The sequence below is a fragment of the Mobula birostris genome, chromosome 12, assembly GCF_030028105.1.
Source record: "Mobula birostris isolate sMobBir1 chromosome 12, sMobBir1.hap1, whole genome shotgun sequence".
Lineage (NCBI taxonomy): Eukaryota > Metazoa > Chordata > Chondrichthyes > Myliobatiformes > Myliobatidae > Mobula > Mobula birostris.
Window position 1 is genome coordinate 13,275,891 of NC_092381.1, and position 18,207 is coordinate 13,294,097.

The 18,207-nt window shown below is 44.4% G+C and overlaps 1 protein-coding gene across 4 annotated transcripts in view; it reads right to left on the minus strand.

Moving 5' to 3' along the window:
- Positions 1–18,207, minus strand: part of LOC140205742 (interferon-induced protein 44-like) — a 56,266-nt gene that overhangs the window by 8,600 nt on the left and 29,459 nt on the right. For all 4 annotated transcript variants that reach the window (XM_072273317.1, XM_072273319.1, XM_072273315.1 and 1 more), the window contains 2 exons: positions 17,569–17,725; positions 10,246–10,346 (listed from right to left, as the gene is read on the minus strand). In XM_072273317.1, coding sequence (XP_072129418.1) covers positions 10,246–10,346; positions 17,569–17,725 — 258 coding nt within the window. The remainder of the gene's footprint in view (positions 1–10,245; positions 10,347–17,568; positions 17,726–18,207) is intronic.

Genomic DNA, 18,207 nt, shown 5'->3' on the forward strand with positions numbered 1-18,207 from the left:
GGGAAGAGAAGTGTGCGCAGTCACAATTACAACAGAGAAAGTACTCAAGAAGCTGAATAGGCTAAAGGTAGATAAATTTCCTGGACCAGATGGAATGCACCCTCGTGTTCTGAAGGAAGTAGCTGTGGAGATTGCGGAGGCATTAGCGATGATCTTTCAAAAGTCGATAGATTCTGGCATGGTTCCGGAAGACTGGAAGATTGCAAATGTCACTCCGCTATTTAAGAAGGGGGCAAGGAAGCAAAAAGGAAATTATAGACCTGTTAGCTTGACATCGGTGGTTGGGAAGTTGTTGGAGTCGATTGTCAAGGATGAGGTTACAGAGTACCTGGAGGCATATGACAAGATAGGCAGAACTCAGCATGGATTCCTTGAAGGAAAATCCTGCCTGACAAACCTATTACAATTTTTTGAGGAAATTACCAGTAGGCTAGACAAGGGAGATGCAGTGGATGTTGTATATTTGGATTTTCAGAAGGCCTTTGACAAGGTGCCACACATGAGGCTACTTAACAAGATAAAAGCCCATGGAATTACGGGAAAGTTACATACATGGATAGAGCATTGGCTGATTGGCAGGGAATAAAGGGATCCTATTCTGGTTGGCTGCCAGTTACCAGTGGTGTTCCACAGGGATCAGTGTTGGGGCCGCTTCTTTTTATGTTGTACATCAACGATTTGGATTATGGAATAGCTGGCTTTGTGGCTAAGTTTGCTGACGATACGAAGATAGGTGGAGGGGCCAGTAGTGCTGAGGAAACGGAGAGTCTGCAGAGAGACTTGGATAGATTGGAAGAATGGGCAGAGAAGTGGCAAATGAAGTACAATGTTGGAAAGTGTATGGTTATGCACCTTGGCAGAAAAAATAAACGGGCAGACTATTAGTTAAATGGGGAAAGAATTCAAAGTTCTGAGATGCAACGGGACTTGGGAGTTCTCATACAGGATACCCTTAAAGTTAACCTCCAGGTTGAGTCAGTAGTGAAGAAGGCCAATACAATATTGGCATGCATTTCTAGAGGAATAGAGTATAGGAGCAGGGATGTGATGTTGAGGCTCTATAAGGTGCTGGTGAGACCTCACTTGGAGTACTGTGGGCAGTTTTGGTCTCCTTATTTAAGAAAGGATGTGCTGACGTTGGACAGGGTACAGAGAAGATTCACTAGAATGATTCCAGGAATGAGAGGGTTAACATATGAGGAACGTTTGTCCACTCTTGGACTGTATTCCTTGGGGTTTAGAAGAATGAGAGGAGACCTCATAGAAACATTTCAAATGTTAAAAGGCATGGACAGAGTGGATGTGGCAAAGTTGTTTCCCATGATGGGGGAGTCTAGTACGAGAGGGCATGACTTAAGGATTGAAGGGCGCCCATTCAGAACAGAAGTGCAAATAAATTTTTTTTAGTCAGAGGGTGGTGAATCTATGGAATTTGTTGCCACAGGCAGCAGTGGAGGCCAAATCATTGGGTGTATTTAAGGCAGAGATTGATAGGTATCTGAGTAGCCAGGGCATCAAAGGTTATGGTGAGAAGGCGGGGGAGTGGGACTAAATAGGAGAACGAATCAGCTCATGATAAAATGGTGGAGCAGACCCGATGGGCCGAATGGCCTACTTCTGCTCCTTTGTCTTATGGTCTTATGGTTTTATTAAGCTCCCAGTTATAATCTTCTTTCAGCAGTGATTCAGTGATACCTTCAACATCACACACGCCAATCTGCAACTGTGCTACAAGTTCAACTACCTCATTCCATATACTGTGTGCACTTTCAGTCCTGTATTCACCCTTTTTGATTTTTTCCACCTTTTACATTGCAACTCATCCTGTTGACTGTAGTTTTGCCCTATCAACAGTCTCTCTTCACTACTCATTGCCTCTGGTTGTAAACAAGCTACCTCATCTTCAGCACTATAATCTGCCTTTCCTACGACACTTCTTGCATTAAAACATACACAGCTCAGGACACTAGTCGCACCATGCTCAACCTTTTGATTCCTAACTTTGTCTGAGGTCTTACCAACATCTGCCTCCACAACCTCTCCACTAACTGTTCTGGCACTCTAGTTCCCACCCCCTACAACTCTAGTTTAAACCCCACCGTGAAGCATTAACAAACCTTCCTGCTAGGATATTAGTCACCCTCCAGTTCATGTGCAAACTGTCCCTTCTGTATAGGTCCCACCTTCCCTGGAAGAGAGCCCAATGATCCAAAAATCTTGTGCCCTCCCTCCTACACCAACTCCTTAGCCACATATTAAACTGTATGATCTGCCTAGTTCTGGCCTCACTAGCACGTGGCAGGGGTAGCAATCCTGAGATCACAACTATGGAAGTCCTGCCTTTTAACTTAGCACCCAACTCCCTGAACTCCCTATGCAAAACATTGTCACTTGTCCTACACAGATCATGAACTCTGGCTGTTCACCCACCCATTTAAGGATGGCGTGGACTCAATCTGAGATGTCCTAGACCCTGGCACCCAGGAGGCAACATACCATCCAGGAATCTCATTCTCGCCCACATAACCTCCTGTCTGTTCCTGTAATAAATCCCTTATCACCACGATATACCTCTTCTTTCCCCCCACCCACCTTCCTGAGTCACAGAGCCGGACTCAGTGCCAGAGACCTGACCACTGTGACTTTCCTGTGTTATGTCAACCCTCCAATAATATCCAGTGATAAACCTGTTGTTGAGGGGATGGCCACAGGGATACTCTGCACTGGCTCCTTAACCAGTTTCCCCCTCCTGTCGCCCAGGTTCCTGTGTCCTGCACCTTGGGTGTAACTACCTCTCTCTATATCCTATCTATGACCCCTTCAGACTCGCAAATGATCTGGAGTTCATTCTATTCCAGCTGCAACTCCCTAACGCAGGTTGTTAGAAGCTGCAGTTGGATGCGCTTCTTGCAGTTGTAGTTGTCAGGGATATGGCAGGTCTCCCTACCTTCCCTGGAAATGCATGGTAATGCATTTTGTTAAAAGGAACAACAGTGCAGACTATTATCTAAATGGGGAGAAAATTCAAACGTCAGAGGTGAAAAGCAACCTAGGGGTCCTTGTGCAAGACTGCCTGAAGATTAATTTACAGGTTGAGTCTGTGGTAAAGAAGGCAAGTGCAATGTTGGCATTTATTTCAAGGAGAATAGAATATAAAGGCAAGGAAATAATGCTGAGCCTTTATAAGACACTAGTCAGGTCGCTCTTGGGGTACTGTCAACAGTTTTGGGCCCAATATCTCCGAAAGGATGTGAAGTCAATGGAGAGTCCAGAGGGGGGTTCACGAGGATAATTCCGGGATTGAATGGGGTTAACATATGAGGAGTGTTTGGTGCCTTTGGTTTTTGTATTCATTGAAATTTAGAAGAATGCAGGGGGGAATCTCATTGAAACCTACCAAATGTTGAAAGGACTAGATAAGGTGAATGTGGAGAGGATGTTTCCTACGGTGGAGGTACCAAGAATCAGAGGGCACAACTTCAGAATTAAGGGGTAGCCTTTTAGAAGGGAGGTAGGGAGGAATTTTTTAGCCAGAGAGTAGTGAATCTGTGGAATGCTCGGCCTCAGACTGCGGTGGAGGCCAAGTCTGTGGGTATATTTAAAGCAGAAGTTGACAGTTTTGTAATTGGTCAGGGCATCAAAGGATATGGAGAGAAGGCAGGTGTATGGGGTTGAGTGGGATCCAGGATCAGCCATGATGGAATGGCAGAGCAGACTAGATGGGCTGTTTGGCCTCATTTTGCTCCCATGTCTTGTGGTCTTATGCAAGATGATCATTTCACTATCGAGTGGGAGGGATTGAAGGAGTGGTGGTGGCATTACTAGTCAGGGAAAATGTCACGGCAGCACCTCATCAGGACAGACTGGAGAACTCGACTAGTGAGGCGTTATGTGTAGAACTCAGAAATAAGAAAGGTATGATCACATTAATCGGGCTATATTACAGACTACCCAATTGTCCGAGGGATTTAGAGAAACACATTTATCAAGAGATCACAAATTGTTGCAAGAAACACAAGGTTGTTATCGTAGGAAATTTTAACTTTCCACATATTGACTGGGAATCCCATACTGCTAAAGGATTAGATTGGACAGAGTTTGTCATATGTGTTCAGGAAAGTTTCCTTCATCAGTACATAGAAGGCCCAACAAAACAGCATGTGATACTTGACCTGCTATCAGGGAATGAGACAAGGCAGGAGGCAGAACTTTGTGCAGGGGAACACTTTGCATCCAGCCACCACAAAGCCATTGGTTTCAAAGTAAATATACAAAAGGTCTGGTCTGTGGGTTGAGATTCTAAATTGGAGGAAAGACAACTTTGATGGTATCAGCAGTGATCTGGCAAGTGTGGATTGTGACAAACTCTTTTCTGGCAAATGGGAGGCCTTCAAAAGTGAAATTTTGAGAATACAAAGCTCGACTGTGCCTGTCAGAATTAAAAAAGAAAAAGAAAAAAGGAGGTGCGTAGCAAGAATAAGTAGGGAGGAACAAATGAGGCGCTCAGAGTACAAGAAATGCAAGTGAACATTTAAAAAAGAAACTAGGAAGGCTAAAGGAATGCACGGAGTTTCTCGAACAGGCAAGGTGAAGGAGAATCCTAAAGGATTCTACAGATACGTTAAGAGCAAAAGGATTGCTAGGGACAAAATTGGAACTCTGGAAGACTAGGATGGTGATTCATGTGTGGAGCCAAAACAGATGGGGGAGATCTTAAATGAATTCTTTGCATTTGTATTTACTCAGGAGATGAATACTGAGTCTGTAGAGTCTACAGCATCAACTTTATGGGCCCTGTACAGATTACAGAGGAGGACGTGCTTGCTACCCTGAGGCAATTCAGGGTGGATAAATCACTAGGGCCTGACAAGGTATTCCCTCATACCCAGTGGGAGGCAAGTGCAGAAATTGCCTGGGCCCTAGCAGAAATATTTAAATCATCCTTAGCTACAGGAGAGGTACCAGAGGTTTGGAGGATAGCCAATCTTTTTCCACTGTTTAAAAAAGGTTCTAAACATAAACCAGGAAGTTACAGGCCAGTGAGTCTGACATCAGTTGTGGGAAAGTTATTGGAAGATAGTCTAAGGGACCAGATATACAAGACATGGACTGATTAAGGATAGTTAACATGGCTTTGTGCATGGTAGATCGTGTTTAACCAATCTTATAGAGATATTTGAGGAAGCTACCAGGTATGTGGATGAAGACAAGGCAGTGGATATTGTCTACATGGACTTTAGCAAGGCATTTGACAAGGTCCCATATGGGAGGTTGGTCAAGGTGGTTCAGCTGCTCAGCATTCACGATGAGGTAGTAAACTGGATTAGACATTGGCTTTGTGGGAGAAGTCAGAGTGGTCAGTGACTAGTGGAGTGCTGCAAGGATCGGTCCTGGGTCCATTGTTGTTTGTCATCTATATCAGTGATCTGGATGATAATATGGTTAAATGGATCAGTAAATGTGCGGATGACACCAAGACTAGGGTGTAGTGGACAGTGAGGAAGGCTATCATGGCTTGCAGAGGGATCTGCAGCAGCTCAACAAGTGGGCCAAAAAATGGCAGATGGAATTTAATGCAGCTAATTGTGAGGTTTTGCACTTTGGTAGGACCAACCAGGGTAAGTTTTACACAGTGAATGGTATGGCACTGAGGAGTGTTGTAGAACAAAGGGATCTGGGAATACAGGTCTATAATTCATTGAAAGTGGAATGACAGATAGATGGGGTCATAAGGAGAGCTTTTGGAACATTGGCCTTCATAAATCAATGCACTGAGTACAGGAAATGGAATGTTATGTTGAAGTTGTACAAGGCACTGGTAAGGCCTAATTTGGAGTATCGTGTGCAGTTTTGGCCACCTACCTACAGGAAAGATGTAAACAAGTGTAACACCCTGGTTCACAATTTTACTGCTGTGCTGTAGGTGTTTCATTTTAGCAGTTCTGAAAGAGCAGTCTTCTGCATTCAGCTTATTTGGGTTACTGTTGAAGATAAGGGATGCTTAGGAATGTGTGTCATCGAATTAGGATGGTGGAACCGAGAGAAGGTTTCAGAGAATGCTGGGTGAAGAGGTTTTGTGAGGGGCACGAAGGTGGGTCTTGGTCTTTGCTCAGCGGGAGAGAGAGACAGAGAAGACGCTGGAGAGAACTGATCATAGGATTCGATCCAGTGGGACATACAATTTGATGGAACCAAGGCACGGGAGGCTGCCAAGGATTGGTGAACATGGCTTTTGGAAGATTTGAGCTCTAGCCTGTGCACATGTGACTGTTTAATTATAATGGGCTTTTTTTCCTTTCGTTTCTTTACTAGCCCTTTACTTAATTTAACGTTCACAAATATAATTCTTTATAATTGTATGCAATCTGTAAGTTTCTGTCGACTGGCTGTAACAGGGCAGTAAATCACACAGCGTTTACACAAGCCGGGTTTGGGTGGGCGAGACATCCCAATCCCATGGATTTGGCGGGACTGGAGTCATATACAGCCTAGACATACAAAGCCAGGGGGTTCTTGGCAATGAGTCTGGTAGCTGTTAGTGAGGGGCTAATGAGTCATTCTAGCGACGCCCCGAAAAGGAGGATTTCACAAGGCTGAAAGAGAACAGAAAATTTACAAGGACGTTGCCAGGTCTGGAGGACCGGAGTTATAAGGAAAGGCTGCATAGGTTCTGACTGTATTCTTTAGAAAGTAGCAGACTGAGAGGAGATTTGATAAAGGTATACAAAATTATGAGGGGTATAGATAGGGTAAATGCAAGCAGACTTTTTCCACTGAGGTTGGGTGGGACGATAACCAGAGGTCATGGGTTAAGGGTAAAAGGTGAGAAGTTTAAGGGGAACATGAGGGGTAACTTCTTCACTCAGAGGGTCATGAGAGTGTGAAACAAGCTGCCAGCACAAGTGGTGGATGCAAACTCGATTTCAACATTTCAGAGAAGTTTGGATAGATACATGAATAGTAGGGACATGGACGGCTATCGTCCCAGTGCAGGTCGCTGGGAATAGGCAGTTTAATTGGTTTTGGTATTGACTAGATGGGCTGAAGGGTCTGTCTCTGTTCTGTACTTCTCTATGACTCAATGGGAGTGGGACAAACAGTCTATGAACACGGTGGGTGGGTACAGGCTTTTTTTTCTGGCACCTTTCTGTATACATGTCCTTGATGGTAAGTAGGCTGGTTCCAGTGTTGTGTTGGCAGTTTTGTCCACCAGTTATAGAGCCTTCTGGTACCACGCAGTGATGCAGATTGTTAGGATGCTCTCTACTGTACATCTGTAGGCAAGGCTCTCTTCAGCCTCCTCAGAAAGCAGCAGTGTTGTTGAGCTTTCTTTATTGTGTCAAATGTGTTCTGTGACCATGAGAGGTTTGCTCACAAGAGTTTTGAAACTGCTCGCAGCTTCCACTGCTGTGCCACTGACGTAAAGAGGGGTGTGAATGGTGCAAATTCTCCTGAAGCCGATAACCGTCTCGCTGATATTGTGGAAGAGGTTACTTGCCTTCCTCTCTGTAGACCATATGATAGTTATTGGTGATAAGCCCCACCACTGTCGTGTCATCAGCGAACTTGACACTCAGATGTTTGGCTGCGCTGATATGACCAGAGTGTACAGCAATGGGCTCAGTACACAGCCCGGGGAGTGGGGGGGCAACATGCAGAGGATTATGGGGAGGGAGGAGTGGTTCTGCATCCTGATTCTGAAGTCTGTTAGTTAGGAAATCCAATATCTAGTTGCCCAGAGGTGTATTTGGACTGAGGAGCAGGAATTTGTTCACCACGGTCAATAGTGCTGAATGCCAAATTGAAATCCAGAACTGGCATTCTGACATAAGTGTCCTTATTTTCTAGAGGCATTAGGGCCAGGTGTATGACGTATCCTACGGCATTTGTCATGGTGGGGTTCTTTCGGTAAGCATATTGTCCAGTGTCCAATGTGGCAGGGATCGGGTTTTGATATGTGACATTCAAAGCACTTCATGATGATTGGTGTCAGTGCCACCGGGCAATTGTTGTTTAGTTCTGAAGGTGTAGAGTTCTTTGGTACACTTGGGGCACGCGGGGACAGCAGCCCGGATGAGTGAAGTGTTGGAAGATGTCCACGGAGACGTGAGTAAGCTGCTGTGCACACCGAGTACTCGGCCTGAGATGCTGCCTGGCCCAACAGCTTTATGGGAGTTGCCTCTTTGCTAACTACTTCAGGTCTCCTGCTGTTACACACAATGGCTGCTCACCTGGGAGGGAGCTAGCTACCATGTCCGGCATTGTGTTGCAAGCCTTAAAGTGAGCATAGAAGTTGTTCAGGCAGTTGAGGGGGGAGGTGTCACTGCTACAATCAGCACTGTTTTTCCTTGAACAGTCAGTCATGTTTTTGATGCTCAGCCACATATACCTGGGTTTGTTGTCAGACAGATGTTAGGTAATGGTACACCTCTGAAACATCCTGCAAAACGTAGTGGATTCGGCCCAGCACATCACGGGTAAAGCCCTCCCAACCATTGAGCACATCTACATGAAACACTGTCATAGGAAAGCAATATCCATCCACCAGAGATCCTCACCACCCAGACTATGCTCTCTTCTCACTGCTGCCATCAGGTACCAGGTACAAGAGCCTCAGGACTCGCACCACCAGGTTGAAGAACCGTTACTACCCCTCAACCATCAGGCTCCTGAACAAAAGGGGATAACTACACTCCTCCTATTTCTGGTGTTCCCACCGCCAATGGTCACAATTTAAGGACTCCTCATCACATTACTTCATGCTCTATCATTTCATTTATTGCTATTTATTCATATTTGCATTTGGACAGATTGTTGTTCATTGATCCTGTCTACAGTTACTGTTCCAATGATTTGCTGAGTATGCCCACAGGAAAAAGAATCTCAGGGTTGTATGTGATGACATGTATGTACTCCGATAATATAAATTTTACTTTGAACGTTGACCTTTTTTGAACTTTGAACTTAAGAACCTCATTCATCACCCAGCCTATCCAGTCTCTGGTCAGTCCGCCATGGGTGGTCCCACATGACTGTGAAAGGAGGGGGTTTGGGTGTGGAGCTAGCGACATGTAACAATCCCAGAACTACAGCAATGCCAAAAGAAGCTCCAAACACCTCATCCCTGGGAGAGGAAGGATCTTCGAAGGGGGTCTACAACTGGGGACAACTTGTGAGACTGGCCCTGGACAATGGAACCTGGTGAGCTGCTGTCGGCAGTCTATGCCCCAGTAGGAATGTTGAGCTTAAATAAGTAATTATCCAGCCTCTGTTTATAATCAAGCCAGTCCCAGAAAAACCCTTGTGAATCTTCTCTGCACCCATTCCAACTTACAGTCACGTGCATTGTTTGCACAATCCGAGAATATGCTGGGGGCAGCCCACGAGTGTCGCCACTTTTCAAGTGCCAAAATACCATGCCTACAACAGACCAACACAACCCCACATCTTTAGAATGTGGGAGGATAGGCCTTCTTCCTAACTCTTGCACTGATACAAATTATTCCTACCCCTGCTGTCAATTACCTTCATTGCCTTTAACAGTTTTTCCAACAGAAATGGAAATTTTGTCCAACTGTATTGACAATTCAATCCATCCCAGATCTTACCCTCTAGGTTCAGCACCAGACAGCTTGTGAAGCAAAACGCAGAGGTTTTGAGGCACAGCAGAAAGACAGTCAACCATTGAGGCAATACTACCTCAATCAGTCCCATTCTCCAGTTTTCCTCCCGAGCTCTGGAAATTAATTTCCATCAAGTGCCTGAATTGTGTTCTCAGTTACTGGCAATAAATAAAACAAATTCTACGTAAAAGTAGTAGACAATAAGCTGGAGCTCAGCATGTTAGGTAACATTTACAGATGGAAATGAAGCATCGACTTTCCAGCTGATCTCGATGGCCCTCGAGAGGAATTGGCCTAAATGTCAACGGTCCATTTTCCTCCAAAGAAGCTGACTGACCTGCTGAGTTCCTCTGACTTTTTGTGCATTGCTCTAGATTCCAGCACCTGCATTGCCTTGAAGCTCTGTATGAGCAAATTAAGGTTTAAATTAAGGACATGGAGTCATAGAGCAATACAGCACGGATATAGGCCCTTCGGTCTAACATCCATGCCTGGCACAGTTCCCAATTTCCTATGTTAGGTCCATATCCCTCCAAATCACATCCAGAATCAAGCTAGACAAATGTGTCTTAAATTATATCATCTTATCTCTATAATAAAGGTATTGAAATGAAGCAAATACCTTATTGGTAATGTGCTCACTCCGATAAACATATTTCAAATCTTTTGCAACTAAAGTGCACGCTTTATCCACCTTTGTTAGTAGAACGATCTGCGGTATGCCTAAAAGGTGAAGCAAGTTGTTTGTTAGAGTCTCCACCGTATCAGCAGCATTTCACGTTGAAAAGATATTCAAAACTAAAGCGCTTCACAGCAAATAAGCTACTTCTGAAGTGATGCTGCTGTTGACATGAAGAAATATGGCAGCCAAAATGTAAACCGCAAGCATCCATGGATATACAGACAATATAATGATTTTGATGATGGAATTGATGGCTTTGTTGCAAACTTTGCAGACAATGCAAAGATACGTGCAAGGGCAGGTTGTTCTGAGGAAGTAGAGAGGCTACTTAAGCATTTAAAACAGATTAGGAGAATTGGCACAGAAATGACAGATGGAATAGTGTCAAGAAGTGACATGTATTTTCTAAATGGAGAGAAAATACAAAAAACTGAGGTGAAAAGGGACTTGAGAGGTTTCCCTAAAGGTTGATTTGCAGATTGAGCCTGGTGAGGGAGGAAAATGCGACGTTAACATTCAAGAAGACTAGATGTAATGTTGAGACTTTATAAAAACTCGGAATATTGTGAGCAGGTTTAGGCCCCTTATCTAAGAAAGCATATGCTGAAACTGATAAGGGTTCAAAGGACGTTCATGAAAATTATTCCAGGTTTGAAAGGCTTGTCATATGAAGAGCGTTTGATTCTTCTGGGCCTGTATTTGCTGGAATTCAGAAGAATGAGGAGCGGCCTCATTGAACCCTATCAAATGGTGAAAGGCCTTGATAGAGCGGATGTGGAGAATATGTTTCCTATGGTGGGAGAGCCTAAGACCAGAGGACACAGCCTCAGGATAGAGTGGCATCCTTTTAGAACAGAGATGAGGAGGGATTTCTTTAGCCAGAGAGTGGTTGCCACAGGTAGGTGGAGGCCAAGACTGTATGTATATTTAAGGTAAAGGTTGATAGATTCTTGATTGGTCAGGGCATGAAGGGATAGAGGGACAAGGCAGGAGAGTGGGGCCGAGAGGAAAATTGGATCAACCATGATGAAATGTCAGAGCAGACTTGATGGGCCAAATGGCCTAATTCTATTCCTATATCTTATGGTCTACTCAGTGATCACTTTATTAGATACACCTGCTAGTTGATGCAAAAATATAATCAGCCAATAATGTGGCAGCAACTCAGTGCTTGAAAGCATGCAGACATGGTCAAGAGGTTCCATTTTTGTTCAGACCAAACATCAGAATGGGAAAGAAATGTGATCTAAGTGACTTTGACTACGGAATGATTGTTGATGCCAGACTGGGTGGTTTGAGTGTCTCAGAAATTGCGGATCTGCTGGGATTCTCGTGCACAACAGTCTCTAGAATTTACAGAGGATGGTGTGAAAAAAATATAGTTCGGTGGGTGAAACAGCCTTGTTAATGAGAGAGGTCAGGGAAGAATGACCAGATTGGTTCAAACTAGCACCATCAATCATTCCACACTCAAAGTCACTTCAATCACATTTCTTCCCAATTCTGATGCTTGGCAGAGCAACAAATGAACCTCTTGACCATGTCAGCATGCTTTTATGCATTGAGTTATTGATACATTGCAGATTATATATTTGCATTAACCAGCAGTTGACAAGTGTACCTAAAAGAGTCATGGAGTCATAGAAAAATACAACACAGAAACAGTCCCTTCAGCCCATTTAGTCCATGCCCAACCACTTAAACTGCCTACTCCCAATTACCTGCACCGGAACGATAGCTCTACACAGCTTGCATGCACCACTTGTGCTGGCAACTCATTCCACACTCACATGCCCCTCTGAATGAAGATGTTTCCCCTCATGCTCCCATTAAATTTGTCGTCTTTCACCCTTAACCCTTGACCTCTGGCTGTTGTCCCACCCAAATCAGTGGAAAAAGCCTGGTGCAATTACTCTACCTACATCCCTCATAATTTTGTATAGCTCTATCAAATCTCCTCTCAATCCTCAGTGTCCTAGTGTTCACTGTGCAAGACTTACCCAGGTTAGTCCTATTGAAGTGCAATACCTTTCATCTGTCTGCATTAAATTCCATCTCCCATTTTTCAGCCCATTTTTGTAGCTGGTCCAGATCCTGCTGCAAGCTCTGATAGTCTTTCTCACTGTCCACTGCACCCCCAATTTTGGTGTCATCTGGAAAGCTGTGATCCAGTTAACCACATTATCATCCAAATCATTGATATAAATGACAAACAATGGACCCTGCACCAATCCCTGAGGCACTCCAATAGTAAGACGCCTCTTGTCAGAGGGGCAACCATCTACTGCCACTGTCTGGCTTCTCCCACAAAGCCAATATCTAATCCAATTTACCACCTCACCTTGAATACCGAGCAACCAAACCTTCTTGACCAACCTCCAATGCGGGACCTTGTCAAATGTCTTCCTAAATTCCATGTGCACAACATCCACTGCCTTCCCTTCATCAACTTGTCTGGTAACTTCTTCAAAAAACTCTATAAGATTGCTTACATGTGACCCATCAGGCACAAAGCCATGCTGATTATCCCTGATCAATCTGTCTATGCAAATACCTACATATCCAGTCCTTCAGAATACCTTCCAATAACTTTCCAACTACTGATGGCAGGCTCACTGGCCTCTAATCTCCTGGTACATTTTTAGAGCCTTTCTTAAACAATGGAACAACATTAGCTATCCTTCAATCCTTTGGTACCTCACCTGGATGATATCTCTGCTAGGGCACCTGCTATTTCTGCAGTTGCCTCCTCCAGGATCGAAGGGAACACATTGTCAGCCCTGGGGATTTATCCACCCTAATTTGCCTCAAGACAGCAAGCATCTCCTCCTCCGTAGCTTGAATAGGGTCCATGACCTCCCTGCTGCTTTGCCTCACTTCTATAGGCTCTGTGTCTGTCTCCCGGGTAAATACAGATGTAAACATTCCTTTTAAGAATTCCACGCATAGATTACCAGGGGACAAATTTTGTCTCTTGCAGTCCCTTTGCTCTTAACATATCTGTAGAATCCCTTAGGATTCTCCTTCGCCTTGTCTGCTAGGGCAATCTCATGCCTTCTCTTAGCCCTCCTGATTTCGTTATTAAGTGTTCTCTTGCAAGTCTTATACTCCGTAAGTACCTCATTTGTTTTTCCCTGCCTATGACTGCAATGCACCTTCTTTTTTCCTTTTATCTTCTATTCTGACAGGCACAATCAAGCTTTGTACTCTCAAAATTTCACTTTTGAAGACCTCCCACTTAACAGATACCCCTTTGCCAGAAAACAACTTTTCACAATCTACGCTTGCCAGATCCATGCTGATACCATCAAACTGGCCGCCTCCAATTTAGAAACTCAACCCAAGGATCAGGCCTACCCTTTTCCATATTTACTTTCAAACTAATGGCATCATGATCACTAGATGCAAGGTGTTCCCCTACACAAAATGTTGTTACCTGCCTTGTCTCATTCCCTAATAGCAAATGAAGAACTGCATACTCTCTTGATGGTACTTCTATGTACTGATTAAGGAAACTTTCCTGAGAACACCTGACAAACTCTATCCCATATAGTCCTTTTACAGTGTGCGATCCTCAGTCAATGTGGAATGTTAAAAATCACCTACTATAACAACCAAATGTTTCTTGCAACAGTATGTGATCGCTCTACAAATTTGTTCCCCTAAATTCCATGAACTGTTGGGTGATCTATGATGCAGCCTCACTAATGTGGTTGTACCTTTCTTATTCTTCAGTTCCACCTATAAAGCCTCACTAGACCAGTTCTCCAGTTCGTCCTGAATGAGTACTGCCGTGACATTTTCCGACTGGTAACGTAACCCCTCCTCTTTAATCCCTCCTGCTCTGTCTCATCTAAAACAATGGAACCCTGGAATATTCAGCTGCCAGTCCTGTCCCTCCTGCAACCAAGCCTCACTAATGGCTATGATGCCATAATTCTATGTGTTGATCCAAGCCCTGAGCTTATCTGCCTTTCTGACAATACTTCTTGTTTTGAAGTATATGCAGCTCAGAACACTGGTCACACCATGCTCAACCTTTTGATTTGTGACTTCCTCATATCTTAACACCATCTGTCTCCACATTCTTTCCATTATCTGTTCTGACTCTCTGGTTCCCATCACCCTGCAACGCTGGTTTAAACCACCACCCAACACAGCACTAGAAACCTTCTCAACAGTTTCCAAAGTGATATACCGGTTGTTGAGGGGGATGGCCACATGGGTACGCTGCACTGGCTCCTTAACCCTTTCCCTCTTCCTGTCACCCAATTTCATGTCCTGCATCTTGGCTGTACCTCTATATGTCCTACCTATCACCCCCTCAGCCTCCCAAATGATCCAGAGTTCATCCAGTTCCAGCACCAACTCCTTAACACTGAGCATTGGAAGCAGCAGCTGGTTCCACCTCTGGCTGATGAAGTCATCAGGGACATGGAGCTGTCTTCCCACAACAGGAGCATTTCACTATCCTCCTTGGCATCCCTACAGTTCTAACTGTACAAATATAAAAAATTATTAAATAAACTGGAAAAATCTATCTACAGTTTATTTTTTGCCTTCTCTCACTCAAGCCTCTCCTTGCTGAAGCTTTGAAGAGCTAAAGCCTCAAAGAACCACTCTGACACAGTCCAGTCCAACAAAGGCTGCTCTAACATTAGTCTCACCAATTCAACTTTTGATTTCTGACTTTGTAGTCTAAACAACATGCATCTCCACAACCAATACACTATCTTGTTTGTAGTCTAAGCAACATGCATCTCCACAACCACTGCACTATCTGTTTAAACCCCAACACCCAACTCCATGCAACACTAGCACAATTTCCAGCTAGGACATTAGTGCCCCTCCAATTCAGGCGCAAACCGTCTTTTCTGTACAGGTCCCACCTTCCCTGGAAGAGCCCAATAATCCAAAAATCTGAAACCCTTCCTCCTGCACCAAATCCTTAGCCCCAAGTTAAAAATGGTACGATCTTCCAATTTCTGCCCTTACTAGCATGTGGCATGGGTAGCAATCCTGAGACCAGAACACCTGGACGTCCTGTGCTTTAACTTAGAACCTAACCCCCTAAATTCACTTTACAGAGCCTCATCACACTTCCTACCCAAGACATGGGTACTGATATGGAACACAACCTTTGGCTGCTCACCCTCCCACTTAAGAATGCTGAGGATTCGATCCGAGACGACTTGGACCCTGACACCCGGAAAGCAACAAACTATCCAGGAATTCCATTCTCATCAACAGAACGTCCTTTCTGTTCCCCTAGCCAATGAATCCCCAATCACTGCAGCTCCCCTCTTCCCTCCCCTTTCTTCCTGAGCCACAGAATCAGACTCAGTGCCAGAGACCTGATTGTTGTGCCTTTTCTCTGCTAGGTCACACCCTCCAACAGTCCCAAATGTTGAGGGGAATGGCCACAGGGGTACTCTACCTCTCCCCTTTTCTGCTCCTGATGGTCACCCAATTACCTGTGTCATAAGAACATAAGAAATAGGAGCAGGAATAGGCCATTTGGCTTCTCGAGTCTGCCCCACCATTCAATAAAATCATGGTTGATCTGACCATGGACTCAACTCCACAAACCTGCCTTTTCCCCATAACCCTTAATTCCCCTACTATGCAAAAATCTATCCAATCTTGTCTTAAATATATTTACTGAGATATCCTCCACTGCTTCATTGGGCAGAGAATTCCACAGATTCACCACCCTCTGGGAAAAGAATTTCCTCCTCATCTTCATCCTAAATCTACTCCCCCAAATCTTGAGGCTATGTCCCCTAGTTCTAGTCTCACCTACCAGTGGAAACAACTTTCCTGCCTCTGCCTTACCCATCCCATTGCTAATTTTATATGTTCCTATAAGATCTCATCTCATTCTTCTGAATTCCAGGGAGTACAGTCCCAGGCGACTCAATCTCTCCTCATAGTCTAACCCCCTCATCTCTGGACTCAACCTGGTGAACCTCTTCTGCATCACCTCCAAAGCCAGTACATCCTTCCTCAAGTAAGGAGACCAGAACTGCACGCAGTACTCCAGGTGCGGCCTCACCTCTACCCTGTACAGTTACAGCATAACTGCCTTACTCTTAAATTCAATCCCTCTAACAATGAAGGCCAACATTCCATTTGCCTTCTTGATTGCCTGCTGCATCTGCAAACCAACCTTTAGTGATTCACGCACAAGCACTCCCAAGTCCCTCTGCACAGCAACATGCTGCAATTTTTACCATTTAAATAACAATCTGCTCTTTCATTTTTCCTTCCAAAGTGGATGACCTCGCATTTATTAACTCTGTACTCCACCTGCCAGACCCTTGCCCACTCACTTAACCTATCTATCTCTCTCTGCAGACTCTCCGTACCTTCTGCACAATTTGCCTTTCCACTCAATTTAGTATCATCAGCAAACTTAAACACACTACACTCGGTCTCCTCTTCCAGACCGTTAATGTACATCGTGAACAGTTGCAGGCCCAGCACTGACCCTTGTGGCACACCATTCACCACTGATTGCCAATCAGAGTAATACCCATGTATCCCAATTCTCTATCCATGCTAATACATCACCCCCCAACTCTATGCATCCTTATCTTACGGATAAGTCTTATATGCGGCACCTTATCGAAAGCCTTCTGGAAATCCAAGTAAACAATGTCCATTATAACACAAGAAAATAACCCAAGCGAACTACCTCCCCATATGTCCTGTCTTTCAAACCTTTGGCCTCCCGAATGAGTCGGAGTTCATCCAGTTCCATCTCCAACTCCTTAACCTGATCTGTTTCAGCTGCAACTGGATGCACTGCGAGCAAGTACAGTTGTCGGGAAGACTGGGGGTCTCCCTGCCTTCCCACATGTCTTAAGAGGAGCAATCTATTATCCTGCCTGGCCTCCCCACTGCTCTAAATGGGCAATAAGAAATAAAGAAAGAAGAAACAATAAACAAAAATCTACCTGTGACCTAGACTCTCCTCACTAAAACCTTGATGAGCCAAAACCTCAACTCCCCACTCCAACACTGTTCCCCTCCCACAATGGCCACTTAGCCTAAACCTAGACTTTTTAATGGACCTTGCCAAAAGCCAAAGTGTGCACATTGTGGCATGCAAATTGTGCAGGCTGGCCCGTTCACTTCCTTTAAACTCTCTTTCACTCCAATCTATCCAATGTCTCTTCGGGACTGTGACATGTAAAATGTGTGCGGAGAGCCCCTGCAGGACTATAATCCACTATGGATAGTTGATGTCACAAAACTCACCCAGCTTTTTAACTTGTGACTGAATGTCAAGCATTCTTTTTCTCATTGGAAAAGAAAGGATGGGAGATTGGCTTGCATCGACGACATAGGCAACACAGTGCACAGTTGGACCAGTGGGACTGTTTCCATTGTGTTCAATTTTTGAAGGTGAATTGAACTGCAAGAGAAATGTTTAAACAAGACAATATCAAAGCATTAATTTATTGCCTGCCATTCATTACCCTCTAGAGCAGGGTTTCCCAACTTTTTAAATTGCCATGGACCCCTACAATTAACTAGGGGACATAAGTCTCAAAATTCACAGAATATAGAACACTAAAGCAGAGTACAGGCCCTTTGGCTTGCAAATGTGTGCAATCACTTTTAACCTACGTCAAGATCAATCTAACCCTTTCCTCCCACATAGCCCTCCATTTTTCTATCATCCTTGTGCCCATCTAAGATTTACTGAAACATCCCAAATTTATCTGCCTCCACCACCTCGGGCAGGTTAATTAGGATCTCACCAAACTCATCTGGCCCCACACATAGACAATCTTTAATGGGCCCAGTCCCTCATGACACTGCAAGTCATGAGCCCACAACTCGTGTTCTCAGTATTTTTTTATTTTCACTATTTGTCCTTATTTGCTTATTGGT